At 35.9% G+C, this 17,684-nt stretch overlaps 1 protein-coding gene across 1 annotated transcript; it reads right to left on the bottom strand.

The window, feature by feature from the left end:
• Positions 1–1,236: 1,236 nt before the first annotated feature.
• On the bottom strand, positions 1,237–2,175 carry LOC106833429 (olfactory receptor 4F3/4F16/4F29-like). The gene has a single exon (XM_014844619.3). It carries the CDS (start codon positions 2,173–2,175, stop codon positions 1,237–1,239), a length of 939 nt encoding a protein of 312 aa, XP_014700105.1.
• Positions 2,176–17,684: the final 15,509 nt, after the last annotated feature.

Raw genomic sequence — 17,684 nt, 5'->3', positions numbered from 1 at the left:
TTTACATTTTTTAATCTCTAACTTATAAATAAATTTCACATAGTGAACTTATCTTCTTTTTATTAGAAGAACAAATAATATTTTCTCAAAGAAATAAGAAAATAATGAAAGCATTCATATCAGAAATAATTGAAAATACAGTCTCCTTAGAATTAGACGGGTAATTATCACTACTCTTTTGGCTGTAGATGACAGGACCAAAACTTAAACACATTTAGGTAAGAGAGAGTATGTACTGGATCATTTATTAGCTCAGCTAATAACCATATTGAGTGGAGGGCAAGAATGAAGCTGAATGCCCAAGACACTTGGAAGCAAGAACTTGAATACTGACAAGCTTCTCTTTTTAAATCCTGTAACTTCTTCTCTCAAATATCTTTGTTCATTATCCCAGAGTTGATTTTTGACAGCAGGAAACATGATTGCCAACAGTTTTTACATATCTACATAAAGGAAGAGTAAGTCTTGCTTTCTCTCTATTCTCAAGTCCAGTATCTTGGGGACAAGCTCAGATTTGGCTCATCTCAGTCAGAGCTTCGTACCTGTATCATTCAGCTGTGGCTAAGAGACACGTTTCTCTGCCCTGGTTCAGAAGTCCAACATTTGACCAAATAATAGTGGTCAGAGAGATAGGACCTACATGTCATCTTCTAATACTAGCACATAGTTACGAAAATAGAAAGACACATTTATCAGAAGAGGAAGGTTGCTGATTTGGGCCAAAAAAACATTAGATGTCCACTAAACACAGTTATTTCTGTAGAGTAAAAAGAATAACCTTTAACAAAATTTTACTTCAATGGTACAGAAAATCTTCAGTCACTAATCAGTAGGGGAATATATTTTGTCAGAGATATAGATCTGACGGAAAGGCACAAAGAGAAAATATGGGGGGAACAGACATTTATCTAAATTGACAATTTATTTAGTGTCAATCAGCATTCCCTTATATAACCCACTCTGACACTAAAGAGACTCAATTTTGAAGTCTAGACAATGATAAATTCATCAAGGTAATGTCTTCTGAGAAACAAGCAATTGGCCTTCTCTAGGACATACTTTTTACCACATCATAGACAACAACACAATTTCTCAATTAAGTTTTTAAAAAGAACCATGTTGTTTTAATCTGGGACACCTAAATATTAGTAAGGCACTTAAAACTCCTGATATTGAAGTAATAGAAATTTAATGCTATTCCAAGTCAGTAAGGCAACTTCAAACTACTTTTGTCCTTTATGAAATTCTTCTATAAATAATAAATTGATGGCATACTTTCCTCATTGCCACTTTCATTTCTTTGTTCCTGAATGTGTAGATGACTGCATTTAAAAAAGGAGTGAGAACTGCATCAAAAACAGCAAGGAATTTGTCTAGATGTGATGTGGGGTGAGGCCAGATATAAGCAAAGATGCAAGGACCGAAGAACAAAATCACCACCATGACATGAGTCGACAAAGTGGAGCGGGCCTTGGATGATGCACTTGAAGACAGTTTTCGAATAGTGATCAGGATAAAAATATAGGAGACAATCAATGTGAAGAATGATCCCAGAGATATAAATCCGCTGTTGGCTGTGACCATGAACTCTAACCTGTAGGTGTCTGTGCAGGCAAGTTTTAGGAACCGAGGAAAGTCACAGTAAAAGCTGTCTAACACATTAGGGCCACAAAATGGCAATTTTATAACAAAAAACAGTTGAATCACAGAGTGTATCAAGCCAATTATCCATGCAGCAACCAGAAGCAAAGTGCACATTTTTCGGCTCATAATAGTCAAATAGTGGAGGGGCTTACATATGGCAACATATCTGTCAAAGGCCATGGCTGTGAGCAGCACCATCTCCACACCACCAATGACGTGAAGGAAGAAGATCTGAGTAATGCAACCACCAAAGGAGATGACTTTACGCTTTCTGAAAAGGTCATAAACCATCTTGGGCGTAATGACAGAAGAAACTCCCAGGTCATTGAAGGAGAGGTTGGACAACAGAAAGTACATGGGGGAGTGTAAGTGAGGGTCAGAAATCACAGTGAGCATAATGAGGGAGTTTCCCATCATGCTTGCCACATAAAAGGTGGAGGAGAACACAAAGAGGAGAAGTTGGATCTCCCAGGAATTGGTGAGTCCCAGGAACACAAACTCTGACACCACAGAACGATTTGTTCCATCCATTGATTTATCAGCTGAAATGTTTCTAGATAAAAGAAAATTAAAAAATAAACTAAAATAAAAATAAACTAAAATAATGTTCTATATTATAACAATTCAAGGACATTCATACTGTGAAGATTATATATCCTCTCAATTCTTTCTCAGAGTTATATCATCACTAAAAAAGCATTTTACCTGTGGTATCTAAAGCAGATGAGTCACTTCCACATGCAATATTCTTATCACCATGGCTTCCAGGTCTATTTATCTATAAACAAGAGAATGGAACAAATATGAAAACATAGTAATTATGTGTAGCAAGGACTGGGATGGGTAGGTAAAGTGGTAAGTACAACACAAAGAGAAAAAGAAAGAAGAGGTGGAGATGACATTAGCCAAGAGTCCCTGGTTCTATTTTCAAATCGTTCATAGAGCAATTCTTCAGCTATTCAAACTGTCTCATCTCATAACGTGAACTCATCTCAAGAACATAATGTATCTTTTGTAGTTATCCATTCACCATTACCTACAACTACATTAGCAATCCACACAAATCCCAGAGTAGAGATGAGCATAAAAGAACTAGGTATAGGGTATAGAGGTGACTCAAGAACATTAAAGGACCAAGGCAAAGGTAGAATAGGTATTAATGGCACACGATATTTGCATAGTCTCCCAGAAGTATCAGTGAGAGTACCTAGTAGGATGGTTAGCAGCCAGCACATGGACAAAATGTGCAAAGCAGGGGCTTGGGGGTAGGGTTATAGGGGGTCAATTAAGTTAAGGAAGCCAATTTGATTTATCTGTCCAGATTCTTCACAATCTGAAGTTTGTGAACTTTGGTTATAGCTATTGGAGTCCTAAGCTTTTAGACTTCGCTGGGGGGGAATAAACGCACATTCATGTCACAGTTGTTGAATAATCATTGACCTTCTCCTGTCCTCTCATCTCCCTAAGCTCCTTTTATCCCTCTTACGTCATCTGTCTGCTTCAAACCTCCCAAGTGTCTAAGATCCAACGCCAAGTCTGACAGTTCCCTGACCCTGATTCTGGGCTACCACATGAATCTCTCCAGTTCTTATTCACTTTTGCAGGGAATACTGCAATACTATTACCACCTGGAAGTTATAATCTCTCGCCTGTGGGTCAAATAATTCTGTGTCTCAAACCCTCCTGCTCTCAAAATACTTAGATATGTTGGTAAAAGTTGGAGTTGAGAAAAGAGAAAGATTGGAGCATAAACAGTAACAGGCTTGTAAAATGAAGGTATATGAATGCACAAAAAGCCTCAGACCTGGGATCGAAAGAGCAAGAGAAACCCAGCAATACAAATTTGAATCCCAGGGGCCAGCCTGCTGGTTTATGGTTGAGTTTGCGTGCTCCACCTCGGTGGCCTGGGGTTTGGTGGTTCAGATTCTGGGAGCGGACCTACACACCATTTATCAAGCCATGCTGTGGCAGGTATCCTACATATAAATTAGAGGAAGAGGGACACATATGCTAGCTCAGGGCCAATCTTCTTCAAAAAATAAAAAAAGAATCACAATGTTTTGCCTTTTAATATGCATGTTTATATATGCACGCATACACATCTCAATTGTATATGACGAATGAAACTGGTCATAAAACTTTTATCCCACAAATTACATTAGTTATTATGTAGTCCAAGTTAATCATTTACAAATGAGAATATAGTGGCTCAGTGAGGGACAAACAACTAGTCATAAACAGAGAATATAGATGTTCTAACCCACATATGGCTTTGGATTCTACGTACTAGAAAAGTAATAAAGTGAGAAGTGAGAAGCCAAACTCTAGGTCTACTCAGTCCAAAGCAGTAGCCACTAGTTACATGTGGTTATTAAATGAAATTAAAAATCTGTTTTTTCAGTTGCACTAGCCACATTTCGAGTGCTCAATAGCCACATGGAGCTAATGGTTATGGAGTGAATGGTGCAATATAGAACATTTCCAATCGCTACTAATCTTTGAAAGGTAAATCAAAACCCCATTTCCTCCATGAAAATTTCCCTATGAACTCCTCTGTACATTGATCTCTCTCCTCTCTTATTCCTAGAAGTCAAGAAACTTAAATTCTAACTGAGAAGTAATAATTCCTCACATAAAAATAAACCACAATATATAGAACCATAGAAGATCTAACTGTTTGTTGTTGGCCAAAACACAAACAAAGACTCACACAACAGTCCACTGGGAACTTCAGAGTCAGCTTTAGAAGAGAGAAAGGACTTGATGTGAGTTTTTGAAAATTAGTAGGAGTTTAATAAGCTGAAAGAAGAGGGGCAGGCATTCTGAGATGAGATAGAAACTGATCCCTGATTTAAGGCAAATACTGGGGCCAGCCCAGGGGCGCAGCGGTTAAGTTCGCACTTCTGCTTCTAGGCAGCCTGGGGTTTGCCGGTTCGGCTCCCGAGTGTGGACATGGCACCACTTGGCAAAAGCCATACTGTGTTAGGCGTCCCACATATAAAGTGTTCGAGGAAGATGGGCATGGATGTTAGCTTAGGGCCGGTCTTCCTCGGCAAAAACAGGATTGGCAGTAGTTAGCTCAGGGCTAATGTTCCTCAAAAAAAAAACCCACAAACAAACAAACAAACTAAAAGAGACAAATACTTTACTACTAATGACTAATGACGATTCTCCAATGGTTTTAATTTTATAGATTCTTTCTCCCCAAATATATCATAAGTTGGAGGAGAAAGAACTATTTCTTCTGGCTCTTGTGTTTCCTAAAATACAAAATGAAATAACTAGCAAAGATTTCTTGATTGTTTAGTTAATAACACTTCTCTGAAAAGAAAACATTTCTTCCGGTCTATAATTTTCCACAGCTCATGTATTTCTATTCTATCATCTTTTTCCATTAAGTCAAGCATGCATAGGGGAGTTTCCAAATTTAAAACTGAGCATTAACACATTTCTCAATCACTCCCAAGAATGCCTGATATCCTTGCTATAAATTTCCAACCGAGAAGTAGGAAAATCTCCCCTTAATGCTTATAATGGTCTATGGTTTAATTCATAAAGTTTTAGAAAATAAGAAGAAGAATGTAAAAGGAAAAGAGGAAGAGGGGAGAGAGGGAGTGAGAGAGAGAGAGAGGAGCAATAATTTCAGAAGCAGCCAGCAGAGCAGAGAACTTACACAGTTTGTATATTCTGGGCTTCATGATATAATTCGTAGTCATCTCATACTATTCTTACAGGCAAAGAATGAAATATAGATTTTTTTCACCATACTTTAAAAGTTTCTGAACTAATGATGGAGATTTAGATCTTGAAAAATACATTATTTGTATGGCATATATTTACTCAGTACTTTCAAATCTTTGATTTTTATAATTACCTGTTGGGTGGATATGTCCAATAGTAGAATTATTTTCATTTATTGGGAGGAATCTCAAGTTCAGAGAAATTAGTAAGGGATCCAAATACATAGAGTTACTTATTTTGGAGTAAAAACTCAGGGCTTATGATTCCAAATTCAGCGCTATTTGACTACGTATGTAAATGTTATTTGTTCATGATCTAAAACAATCATTCCTGTTATAAACTTTAAACAAAGGAGTCCAAATAACGCACACCTTAAACTTACACAATGTTATTTGTCAATTATATCTCAAAGCTGGAAAAAATGGTAATTCCATCTTACTCAGAGGAATACTTCATCCTACACGTAAAAATTTAACACATACATAACTTACCCAAGATTTTATAGTTACTAATAGCAGAGAAAAGAATTAAACCTACATATTATTACTACAAGTTAAAGAAGAGGGGAGAGAGAGTTGCTGATTAGAATGGAAAAGAACCAAAATACATCAAGGTTTTCATGCCAGTAAAAGATTCAGCAATATCACAGGGCCATTTCATCAAAAAAGGCGTAATAATTAACACGCAAGAAAGATCACAGCTAGAGTCAAAATTTGGAAGCCATCCAAAATTTGAAGTCATGAGAAAGAAAAATTTGCTTAAAGGATAAAATATAAAGAAAGAAAAGAAAGTTAATAGAGGAAGCATACAAGGCCAATAAAGAACAAATACATAGTAATCATCATCATCCTTACTATATTACTATTACTAATATTATACATATTATCTGCCTTTAAAAGGACCTATGTTTCTGTGCACAAAAACAAGAAACAAGGGAGACAGGAATATCAAAGAATGATAAATAATAACGATCACTTTCATATGCTACAGACTTATCAGCTGGAAAAGACTAATAAAAAGGCATGGATTTAGGGCTTAGCTATCATTGGTGCCATTGAAGTGAGCAGGTGAAATCAACCAGTAGAGAGAGAATCAAGACTATAGGGAGGTAATAAATGGTGACAAAGTGGGGAAAGGAAAATTAGAAATGATAACAATTTCAGTAATATAGGGTAAGAGGTTTTTTGTGGGGGAAAGGTGGGAAAATAAAACAATATATTATGTGTAGAAAACTTGGAGAGTGGCAGAAATCTATAAACAGTTTCCAAGCAACTATGAGAATCTTGTTGAAGATGGGCATCTGGAACTTGGACAAAAGCTAGCTGAAATATTTTTGAGACATCATTTGGGAATGCTGAGGAACTTAATACTGAGAATTTTAGAGTAGCACATTTGTTTGGCATAACAAATAGAATGGATTATCAAAACAGACAAAGATCCAAAGGGGCTAAAGGACACATTGAAATTGTCTGACAAAATTACATGCTGGCCAATACAAGTTAAGCCAAAGATAGGCTGATTTAAGGAGAAAATAGAACATGGATCAGAAATCTTAAAATCAGAGAAAGCAATTGTAAGCTTATGATAACAACTTAGTTTTTCTCACTTATCTTGATTTTCAAATATGGATTCCCATTAGAAATCAACTTCACTTTCTTTGATGTTCCTTTCTCTGTACAATTGCCCCAACTCTTTCTTCCTTTATAATTTCTGCTCCACATTCTGTTACATCCTTCCTGTCTGGAATCATGGGAACCTGAGAAGGAGACTCTTCTTGTAGTAGAGAATAGTCTACCAACCCTCCTAGCCCTTTTTACCAACACCACATACTTAATCTATCAAGCTATCAAGCAAGACTGAAGCATGATCAGAGGGTCAGAGTGTCAGAGAAGTTCCACAAACTAAATTTCCTCCCATGCACAAGCATTTCCCACATCCTTCCACCCACCGTCCCCAGGACAAGAAGCTAATAAAACACTGCTGTTTTGAGAGAGGAGACTAATTAAATGCAGTGGAAGGTGGTGACCCAGTAATGCAGTAGAGTTGTGGGATTCTCAGACTGAGATCATCAGGCCAAGGGAATTGCCTCATAGGATTGTGTGAGAGGGAGAAAATAAGTATATAATTTTCTTATAAAAATAAAGATTTATTATTTTATTTATTATACACTGTTTATCTTTATTTTATGATATGGCTCAGGGAAATATTTAATGAAAAAAAATCTAATTTTTAAATTGAAAAAAGTCCAAAACTCTCCTGAAAAAACTGTTTTTGAACTCAGAAATCTTGACATACTTTGTCAACTAAGTCTCTTTTTGTGTTCAATGTTACAAATAACAATTAAGTTTAACGAGCATGAGTATATACAAAAGAGAGAATATTGGAGAAGAATGTGGACGCCTGGAGTGGAAACAGATTAGGAGAAGAGAGACAGGGCAGAAACAGATGGAGATGGAAAGATCTGTACACCAACCCTTTACTTCCTGGAGAAATAATAGGAAATCAAGCAAAAGAATCGTTAGAGTGCAGCAAATTTAAAAAATATTACTCAGCAAAAAACTGTTAATACAAGGACACACAATTAAGAAGGACAACAAAATTATTTAATTCAAAATAAAGCCCTTGTATTTCAAATATACTAAAGATGAAAAACATTAAAATAAAATACATTTTAAATTCTAGAGTATAATTTAATAATTACTGACATCTTGCTTCTACTCTAGTAATTCAAATATAGTAGAACCAGTAGAAAGAAAAAAAGAGAATGAATTGGCAATTCATAAAGGATGAATATTAAAAGGTTAATAAATATGTAAAAAGTACAAAACTTTGAGACAAAAGTTTGGGGTACATCCTTTCAACATTATGTAAGGACATGGGCCTCCCAAGGATTATCATGGACAGTGTACTTAATTCATCCCACTAAGTGTTGATTAAATGCAGTAAATTTTCTTTTTCACTCGTAAATTTTTTCCTCAGTAGAAATGCTCGTTATTTCTGTTCAGAGAAGCAGATAATCCAGAGACTGATGGCCTGTTGAAGATTAACCAGTTTAATATCTAATTAAGCAATTTTGCTAAAATTTCTTTGAAATAGTGCCTATAAATACCTTAACTCTTTTTCCAATTTTTTTGATACATAATGGTCGTACAATACTATGTAAGTTTAAAGTGTGCGACATGAAGATTTGAATATATATTGTAAAATGATTGCTACAATAATGTTAGTTAACACCTCCATTACCTCAATAATTACTATTTTTGTGCATGTGATGGTAATCTTTAAGACTTACTCCCTTAATAACTTTCAAATACATAATACAGTATTGTTAACCTAGTGCTATACATTAGATCCCCAGAAATTATTCACCTTTTTTATTGAAACAACACTGGTTTATAACATTACACAAATTTCAAGTATACATTATTATATTTTGACTTCTATATAGACTAGTTCATGTTCACTACCAAAAGCCTCGTTGCCATTGCCACCATATAAATGTGTCCTTTTACCCTTTTTGCCCTCTCCTCACCCCATTTTGACTCTGGTAACCACTAATCTGTTCTCCGTATCTCTGCGTATGTTTGTTTATTTGTTTATTTATATTCCACATATGAGTGAAGTCATATGATATTTGTCTTTCTCCGTGTGATTTATTTTGCTTAGTGTGATATCATCAAGGCCCATGCATGCTGTTGCAAATGGAACAATTTTGTCTTTTCTATGGCTGAATAGTATTCCATTGTGTGTATATCCATCCATCAATGGGCACTTACACTGTTTCCAACTCTTGGCTATTGTAAACAATGCTGCAATGAACATAGGGATGCATATATCTTTTCAAATTAGTGTTTTTGTGTTATTTGGATAAATACCCAGAAGTGGAATTTCTGGATCACATGGTTGTTCTATTTTTAATTTTTGGAGGGCTCTCCATATTGTTTTCCATAATGGCAGCACCAATTTACATTTCCATCAGCACAAGGGTTCTCTTTTTTCCACATCTACACCAACACTTGTTACCTCATGTCTTTTTGATAGTAGCCATTCTAATAAGTGTGAGTTGATATCTTATTGTGGTTTTTATTTGCCTTTCCCTGATGATTAGTGATATCGAGAATCTTTACATGTACCTGTTGGCCATTTGTATTTCTTCATTGGGGAAATGTCTATTCAAGTCCTTTGCCCACTTTTTTATTCGATGGTTTGTTTTGCTATTGAGTCATATGTGTTCTCTATATATTTTGGATATGAACTCTTTATCTGATAGGCAGTTTGCAAATATTTTCTTAAATTCTGTTAAGTTGTTTTTTCATCTTGTTGATTTTTTCTTTTGCTGTGGTCCTACTTTTCTATTTTTGCTTAGGTTGCTTGTGCTTTGGTGTCATACCCAAAATATTGTTACCAAGACTAAGATCAAGGAGTATTTTTCCCTATTTTTTATTCTAGTTGTTTTACAGTTTTGGGTCTTACATTTAAGTTTTAATCTATTTCAAGTTAGTTTTTGTGGTGGTGTAAGCTAGGGGTCCAATTACATCCTTTTGCATGTGAATATCCAGTTCCCCCAACATCATTTATTGAAGGGGCTATTCTTTCCCCATAACGTATTCTTGGGCTCCCTTTTCAAATACTAGTTGACTGTATATTCTTGGGTTTATTTCTGGGCTCTTGAATCTTTCTTATTGGTCTATGAGTCTGTTTTTATGCCAGTACCACTCTGTTTTTGATTCCTATAGCTTTATAATAAAGTTTGAAATCAGGAACTGTGATGTTTCCAGCTTTGTTCATCTTTCTCAGGATTGTATTGGCTATTTGGAGTCTTCTGTGGTCCTATATGAATTTTAGGATTGTTTTTTAATTTCTATGAAAAATGTCATTGGAATTTTGATAGGGATTGCCTTGAATTTAAAGATGGCTTTGGGTAGTATAGACATTTTCTAATATTAATTCTTCTAATACATGAACATCTGATATATTTCCATTTATTTGTGTCTTCTTCAATTTCTTTCATCAATATCTTGTAATTTTCAGTATACAGATCTTTCATCTCCTTGGTTAAATTTATTCCTAAGTGTTTTATTATGTTATTTTATGTTATTGTAAATGAGACTGTTTCTTTCTTTCTTTTCAGATAGTTTGTTGTTAGTGTATAGAAACACAATTGGTTTTTGTATGTTAGTTTTGTATTCTGCAACTTTACTGAATTTGTTTATTAGTTTCTTACAATGTTTTGGTGGAGTCTTTGGAGTCTTTTCTAGCCTAATTGCTCTGGCTAGGACTTCCAGTATGATGTTGAGTTGGAGTGGTGAGAGTTGGCATCCTTGTCTTGTTTCTTACCTTAGTAGAAAAGCTCTCAACCTTTCAACATTGAGTATGATGTTCACTGTGGTTTTGTCACATATGGCCTTTATTATGTTCAGGCACATTCCTTCTATATCAAATTTGGTGAAAGTTTTTATCACGAAAAAAACATTGAACTTTATCAAAATTTTTTTGTATCTATTGAGATTATCATATGATCCTTTCCTTTCATTCCATTAATGTGGTTCATCACACTTATTGATTTGTCTATGGGCAGCAAATCATCACATTGTATACTTTAAACTTACATACGTTATATATCAATAATATCTCAATAAAGCTGAAAAAATACATATATATGTATAACCTTTCTTAATTTTAAGATTCTTTCTCTTTATTGATATTTGTTGAAATGAAGAGAGACCTATAAATGTCATCGTTTAACCAGTTCAACTTGAAAACCATACTTGAAACAGAGAATTGCAGTTGTTCACTTCAGATGTAATAAAACGTGTTTGTTCGTAGAAGCAGAATTTGTTCACTAAAGCTATAAAAATACTCACTACCTCTGTGATAAGTAAATCCATCAGCATTAAGTTTTTTGAGTTTTCTTGCTAGTCAGAAAACTTCTGCCCAAATCTACTTTTTTGTTTGCAGCGTAACAAACAACAAATAAATTCAATTCAAACGTCACAAAGCCCTTTTCTTTCAGAACATGGCATCTGCATCTCAGATAGCAACTTCCAACACAGAGTAATAGAACAAACTAGTTTAGCACTGAATCACAGGTAAGCCAAAAACTTAAAGCTAGAACCATTTATATAGGGCTTTCAGCAAGAGATGCCTGTCTCTGCAGACAATCTCTAATTTGGGATAGAGCCAAACTGTTTTGTTGTGTTCTTTTTTTTTCTTTTCCCTGTAAGTTTGCTGGAAACATTAATGAGCTAGGGAAAAGAAAATTCCTGCAATTACTGGGCAAGGATACAAGGTCATATGATGCTGTGAAAGTTGTACTTTTCCACTCATGAACTTTTATCAGACTTTCAGTATGTAAAAGCAGTTTTAGGAATTGGAAAAGGAAATAGGAACAATGAGGCATAATAAATTCTGAAGAGCAAAACCAAATCACAAGCAATGACCACAATGAACCATAGGTAGCCAGTCAAGAAAATAATTACAGGAACGTTGAAAATGGACAAGCTATAGCACTACCCCACTCTAAGTTAACAAACATTTCCTAAGCCATGCCTCAATGAAAACCTCAACTAAAATTGTTCAAGGAGGAACTGCTGCAGTAGTCTTGAATAAAGCACTTGCCTTTGCCTTTGTCTAGTCTCAATTTCCATTTTGTTAGTGTGGCAAAAAAATAAATAAAAATTAAGAGACTGAAAAAAGTGTTGAATGGAAACGTTTTATTAAATCCAATCCAGCAACAGACTGAAAAATCGAAGGTCGGTAGTTTGGAGGAAAAGTGGAAAAAAGGAGTAAGTCTGTTAAAGCCAAGGGATCACGATCTAACTCCATCCCCTTTGGGGAAGACGAAGTCTCTGAATTTTGCTGATTGGTTGGCAGTATCCAGGTAGATAGGTTAAGTAAGCACAAACCCACTAGACTAGCTGTTGGTGGTCTATTTCCGGTGAGGTGCCAGAGTCTAGGTGGTGTCACACATTCAGGTCTGCACGGGGTTCTGCAGGGCTAGTTGGCCAGGAGAGAGAGGTCAAAGGATAATTTTCAAAAACTAAAATCATGATACTCGTACAAATTCATTAATTAATGAGGGAACTAGTAAGATGTTAAAACCAGTTCAAATGTGGACTTGACTTACAGAGACTTATACTGTCTATTGGACAAAATGTCTTTGCACTGCCATGAACAGAAATCACTTCCATTCCTCTGAACAGGAAACATGTACATTATTATCAGATTTCTACAACTAAACTTCTATCTCTACGCGGTTGTAAAATAGCCTACTCAAAGACAAAAGCCCACATTCCTATAGAACCACATAATCACAGAGGATCCCCTAGACAAGATCCAGTATCCCATTGAAAGGTCATCCAATAATCTCTTTGCCCACTTCCAAGTCATTCTCAGTCTTTTGGATCAGAAAGTATTTCCCCATTACCCTGCCCAAGACCTGATTAAATTGAAGTAGAGTAACCAGTTTTTCCTCCAGTGCTGTGAAATGATGTTGAAAGGAGAGGGAAATTCTCCTCTGGGACCTCCCCTGGCCAAATCTAACTGCCTCACTGCAAAGAGATTGGTCTGCAAGAATACAGAAAGTGTTGTCTCAAGGTAATTTGGTTTGAGTGCATCCCACAATACATAAAGTTATAAATACTCATTTGAGTCCTGAGGTTGGTCCAATGTGAATCAAGTTTCTCTATTTGACATTGATATAATAGAGATAAACAGAAATATTGTCAATGTGTTTTGCAGTGTCTTCACTTCAAACGCTCTTGCTGTACAAGCAGAAGCAGATTTTGCAGTCAGAGGAGGAGGTGGTCTAGAAAGATCTATCCCTACAAAGAATTGTCAAGTCACAAATTCTTGAAAGGTGGAATTGTTGTGCTCCAGACATGGATATTATTATTCATAAAACAATGCATTTATGTAACATTGCCAGATTATCAAGAAAAATATAATCACATTAAAACTCATTAAAAATCCAGTGCTTGAGGGCTGGCCTGGTGGTGTACTGGTTAAGTTTGTGTGCCCCACTTTTGCAGTGCCAGGTTCACAGGTTTGGGTCCTAAGCACAGACCTAGCAGAGGTTGTCAAGCCATACTGTGGCAGCATCCTACACAAAATAGAGGAAGATTGGCACAGATGCCAACTCATCCTCAAGCAAAAAGAGGCTGATTGGCAACAGATATTGACTCAGGGTCAATCTTCCTCACCAAAAGAATCTCAAAAAATTGCATGACGAGAATATAAGAATCCGATCAGAAAAGCTGTAGAACAAATTATAAAAATGTAATGTGAGAAGGTGAAAGTTTATTTTTTCTCCACTTGCTAGAAGAAATAACTGAATTCTCTGTCTTTGTAGCTAGCTGCAGCTATAAGAGTAACTGTTTAAAATCTCAATGTTCTATCCTCTTGCTTTCCCAATAGCCTAGCAAATCACAAGTAATGAATGTCTTACTTGAGGGTTATTCCTTCCCATTCATAATTAGTGAACTATAGAAAGTTAAAATCCAGTGGGAGTGCAGCCAGTATTTATGGCTTATACAGATAAAACACGGAAATAAGATAAAAATCCAAGTAATATAGAGAAACCTATATTTAAGTATACTGAAAATATAGAAAGTAATAACTGGCATGAGTGAAATCAAAAAAGGTAAAAGTACATTACCAGGTAAGTCATCATTTGGCCTCTAACCAGACAAGACTTACTTAACAAGATAAACTTACAGATAACTTTCTCATTGTGCATTTAAAATCAACAAAAATTGGGGCCAGCCCTGTGGCGTGGTAGGAAAAGCAACAATAAATTCTAATTAGCTATTTGGCTGAATAATTTACCTGGATGAGGATCTATTACATGGAATAACAAGTCACTGTAGTGCAAAAGAAGTCAACCCGGAGTCATGATAAGTAATTTCCTGAAATATAAGATCTCTTTTTGGAATTGAAGTAAGAACTACCTTGAAGGAGTATAATAGTAATGATCAGAGGTGGGAAGAAAATTCACAATATATTCAAAATACATCCCCAATGTGTGCATCTTTACTGTAAGACTTATCAAATGTGGGGAAATATGCCCTTTTAAGTCCCTTTCATTAAACCAGTGTTCTTGCCATGAATGCCTTACTTCCCCACAAGGGATATTTGGCAATATCTAGAAACATTTTTGGTTGTCACAAATGGGGTGAAGGTGAGGGAGAGCAGAGCTGTTATTGACACACAGTGGATAGAGGCCAGGGATGTCGTTCAGGACCCATAATGCACAGGATATAGCCTCCCACAACAAAGAACTGCCCAGCCCCAAATGTCAATAATGCCAAAGTTGAGAAACCCTGCATTAAACCATCTTTCTCTAGGGAAAATTCAGAGTCTAGTACATTATTCTCTTCCCTCAGGTCCCCAAGGACTATTCCCATCACATGGAATACTTCTAATTAGTGTTTGTCGAAGGGGTGAATGAGTAAGTGTATGGATGGGTGGAGGGAGGAAATGATGATGAATAAATGGACAAATAGATGGATGCGAGAGGAGCAAAAGAAGAAAGATCTCTAAACACTTGCTAACTAGCCATTTTTAGACACACTAGGAGCCTACAATGACCACAGTCCATGAAAAGGTAAACTCTGTGGAAGAATTAATTTTCTCTACACAAAAATCTTGGCAATACACCTACTGTATTCCCTAATTTTGTAGATGGAATTTTCCTGGACACCCAAGCAATAAATATGGGAAATAGTATACTAATGTCCCCAAGGGTTAGAAAATAAGAAATGATCAGTCTTTCACATACTTATGTAAATTATTTTTTCTGATCACTTTTTGGGAGCAGCAGTTAAGTCAAAGGTAGGTATTTAAGCAACCAGGAGTTTTGATAGCATAAAACGCCAAATAAATTTGGAAACTCTGGCACTATCCAAGTATAATGAACCTAAATGAGAGACATTGGAAGGAACAATTGGACAAAGAAACAGGAAAAATAGGGAGTCTGGATAGGATTCTGACAATCTAAAAGCGAAAAGGAAGCAAGCAAATAACTGAATACCAGAAGCCATGAACATGTATATGGCTGTGTCTTCAGACTTTCAAAGACAAGATTTCCTCCTGGTTGAATACAAACTAGAGTAAGGCACCCAACTGACCCTGAAAGAGTGGTTCTGAGCCATTTTTTCTCTGAGTAAACTGAGCTTATTCTAAAAGAACACTTTGAATCTTTTGTTCTCCAGGACTTTCACCTACCACCATACTCTTCTTACCTAGAGTCCATTAAAGTTACAATGATCCTTGACCATTTGCTTTCTGAACACCATCATTTGTTTTGTGGATTTACAAGGATTTGGTTAGTCTCCCAGAAGACATCCTCACCTACTTTAAAGTTTATAATTGAAGAAAATAGAACGAATGTCCTACTAATAAACCCATAGAAATAAACCAGTGAGTATATAAAGTAAATTTCTGGTTCAGCACATGAAATACCTCGGTGGCTTATCTAAATCATCTAAGACATACTATTCGAGAATTCAGTATGTCTCTTGTTTGGCCACTCCTTTGCTGTATTAATTTAACAGTCCAAAACATCTTCCTTGCTTCCACCTGAACTTTCTAGTTCTTTATTTTAAGCCTGGATCCACTTGTATGTTGCTCTGTGAAAGTGAAATAAAGATGTTATCAAGAACTGTTTTAAATAAATTTTTATTATAGTTGAATTAAGTAACCAACTTAAGTTGTTCCTTCCTTTCACCTTTCCTCTTAAGATCAGTTTCCATACCCCTGGATTCCTAAATTTGTTATTGTCTCTGAACCTTACTACATTTATTTGACATTGTAGTGGTGAAAATTAGAGAGGTAGAAAAAAAAAAAACAACTAAATTCCAAACAAATATACATCATAGTAGAAGGATTACTTCCCCTTTAGTACCATTATATGTGTTTTTCTACATCATAGTAAAAAATAATAGTAGGTGTATAATTAGACATACAGATGAAGTCAAGTAAATTCTCAGAAAGACAGTTTACCAGTCAATCCTTCTCCAAATTCTGTGTGCACCATTTTATTTTGGTCCCAATTAATACCATAGAGAACTGGTCTCTAGCAGATTTCTTCCTTTTTTAACTTTTATGTGAATACAGAAATAAAACAGCAAGTTGTCTTGAGTTCTAACTTCTATGGGTTATTAATTTCCCTTCCCTCCAATCAAAAAGGTTAATGAGATAAAAAGTAAATCAATTTTTTCTAAATTATCACTTGAATCCCCAAATCCCTTGCCTCTGCTAAAGACATTACATTGCACTGAGCCTTACCCTTATCCATAGCTTTAGCTTCACCCTGAAAACCTAAGGCTCATGTCTAGCACCAGGTAAAAGTCAAGGTCAGTTATTTGTCTTTCTCTACAATCTATAGGCCCTTATATACTCCCTAATGTGATCTGTTCCTTCTTCCCTACATTATAACCTATGTAACCACAAAAATTTATTTGATATCTGCAAATGGAGATTCTTCAAGTAAGACTATTTTTCTGAAACCAAATTTAATACGTCTATTTTTTTCCTACTGTTGCTTGACTTTTTTTCTTTCCACTTATATGATCCCAGACCACAGCATCTTCAAGGAAGTAGAATACCTTGACAATTGACCTTCTGCTTGTGCCACTAATACTATATAAAAAGCTGAAAGAATTTTAAAATGATAATGAATTGGCAGCATTGGAGAATATTGACCAGATGCTGCTGCAGAGACCAGGATTTACAACCAGCTCATGATGTCTGGGGCATTGTCCCTGGAAACCAGTTGGTTTGGTAAGAACAACCAAAAAAAAAAAAATTTTGTAATAAGTCCTGGAGAGGATACAAAACTGAGTCTGGATGTTTTAAGAGTACCACCTTTGGCAATTTTACCTGTCAATTGTGTCTCACTTATTTGGTGATTTCAAATGAGGCAGAATACCTGGGGCATGTGAAAGCATTTAATCAAAGTTGCATGCATTTCACTATAAATTTCAATCAGCTTAAGCACACATAATGCTGAATAGGCAGGATAAATTGCTTGAATCTCCTTCACCTTACGAAAAGTGGCATGGGAGAAATTAACAGGATGGGCCATTATTCGTGTATGTGGTCAAGGTAACTGAGATCTGAAGGGTTAGGAGGATCCAGCAGGGGTACAGAGGGGCATGGACAAGATTTCTAGCAGGAGCAACAGCAGACAAAGTCTGGAGGCAGGAGAGAGCCATGCCTCTTTTGCCCCCAAATTCTGCTCAAAGTTCTCCTTTCCTGAAGTCTCCCAGGGTTCACTCTCAGCACATATCAATTATTCC

The sequence above is a fragment of the Equus asinus genome, chromosome 2 (assembly GCF_041296235.1).
Source record: "Equus asinus isolate D_3611 breed Donkey chromosome 2, EquAss-T2T_v2, whole genome shotgun sequence".
NCBI classification, from domain to species: Eukaryota; Metazoa; Chordata; class Mammalia; order Perissodactyla; family Equidae; genus Equus; species Equus asinus.
The sequence above is the reverse complement of the archived record's forward strand: the minus strand, read 5'-3'. Positions and strand labels throughout refer to the sequence as shown.

What these genes read in the sequence shown, in the direction of transcription:
- LOC106833429 (XM_014844619.3), bottom strand. Translation starts at nt 2,175, where the DNA reads ATGGATGGAACAAATCGTTCTGTGGTGTCAGAGTTTGTGTTCCTGGGA.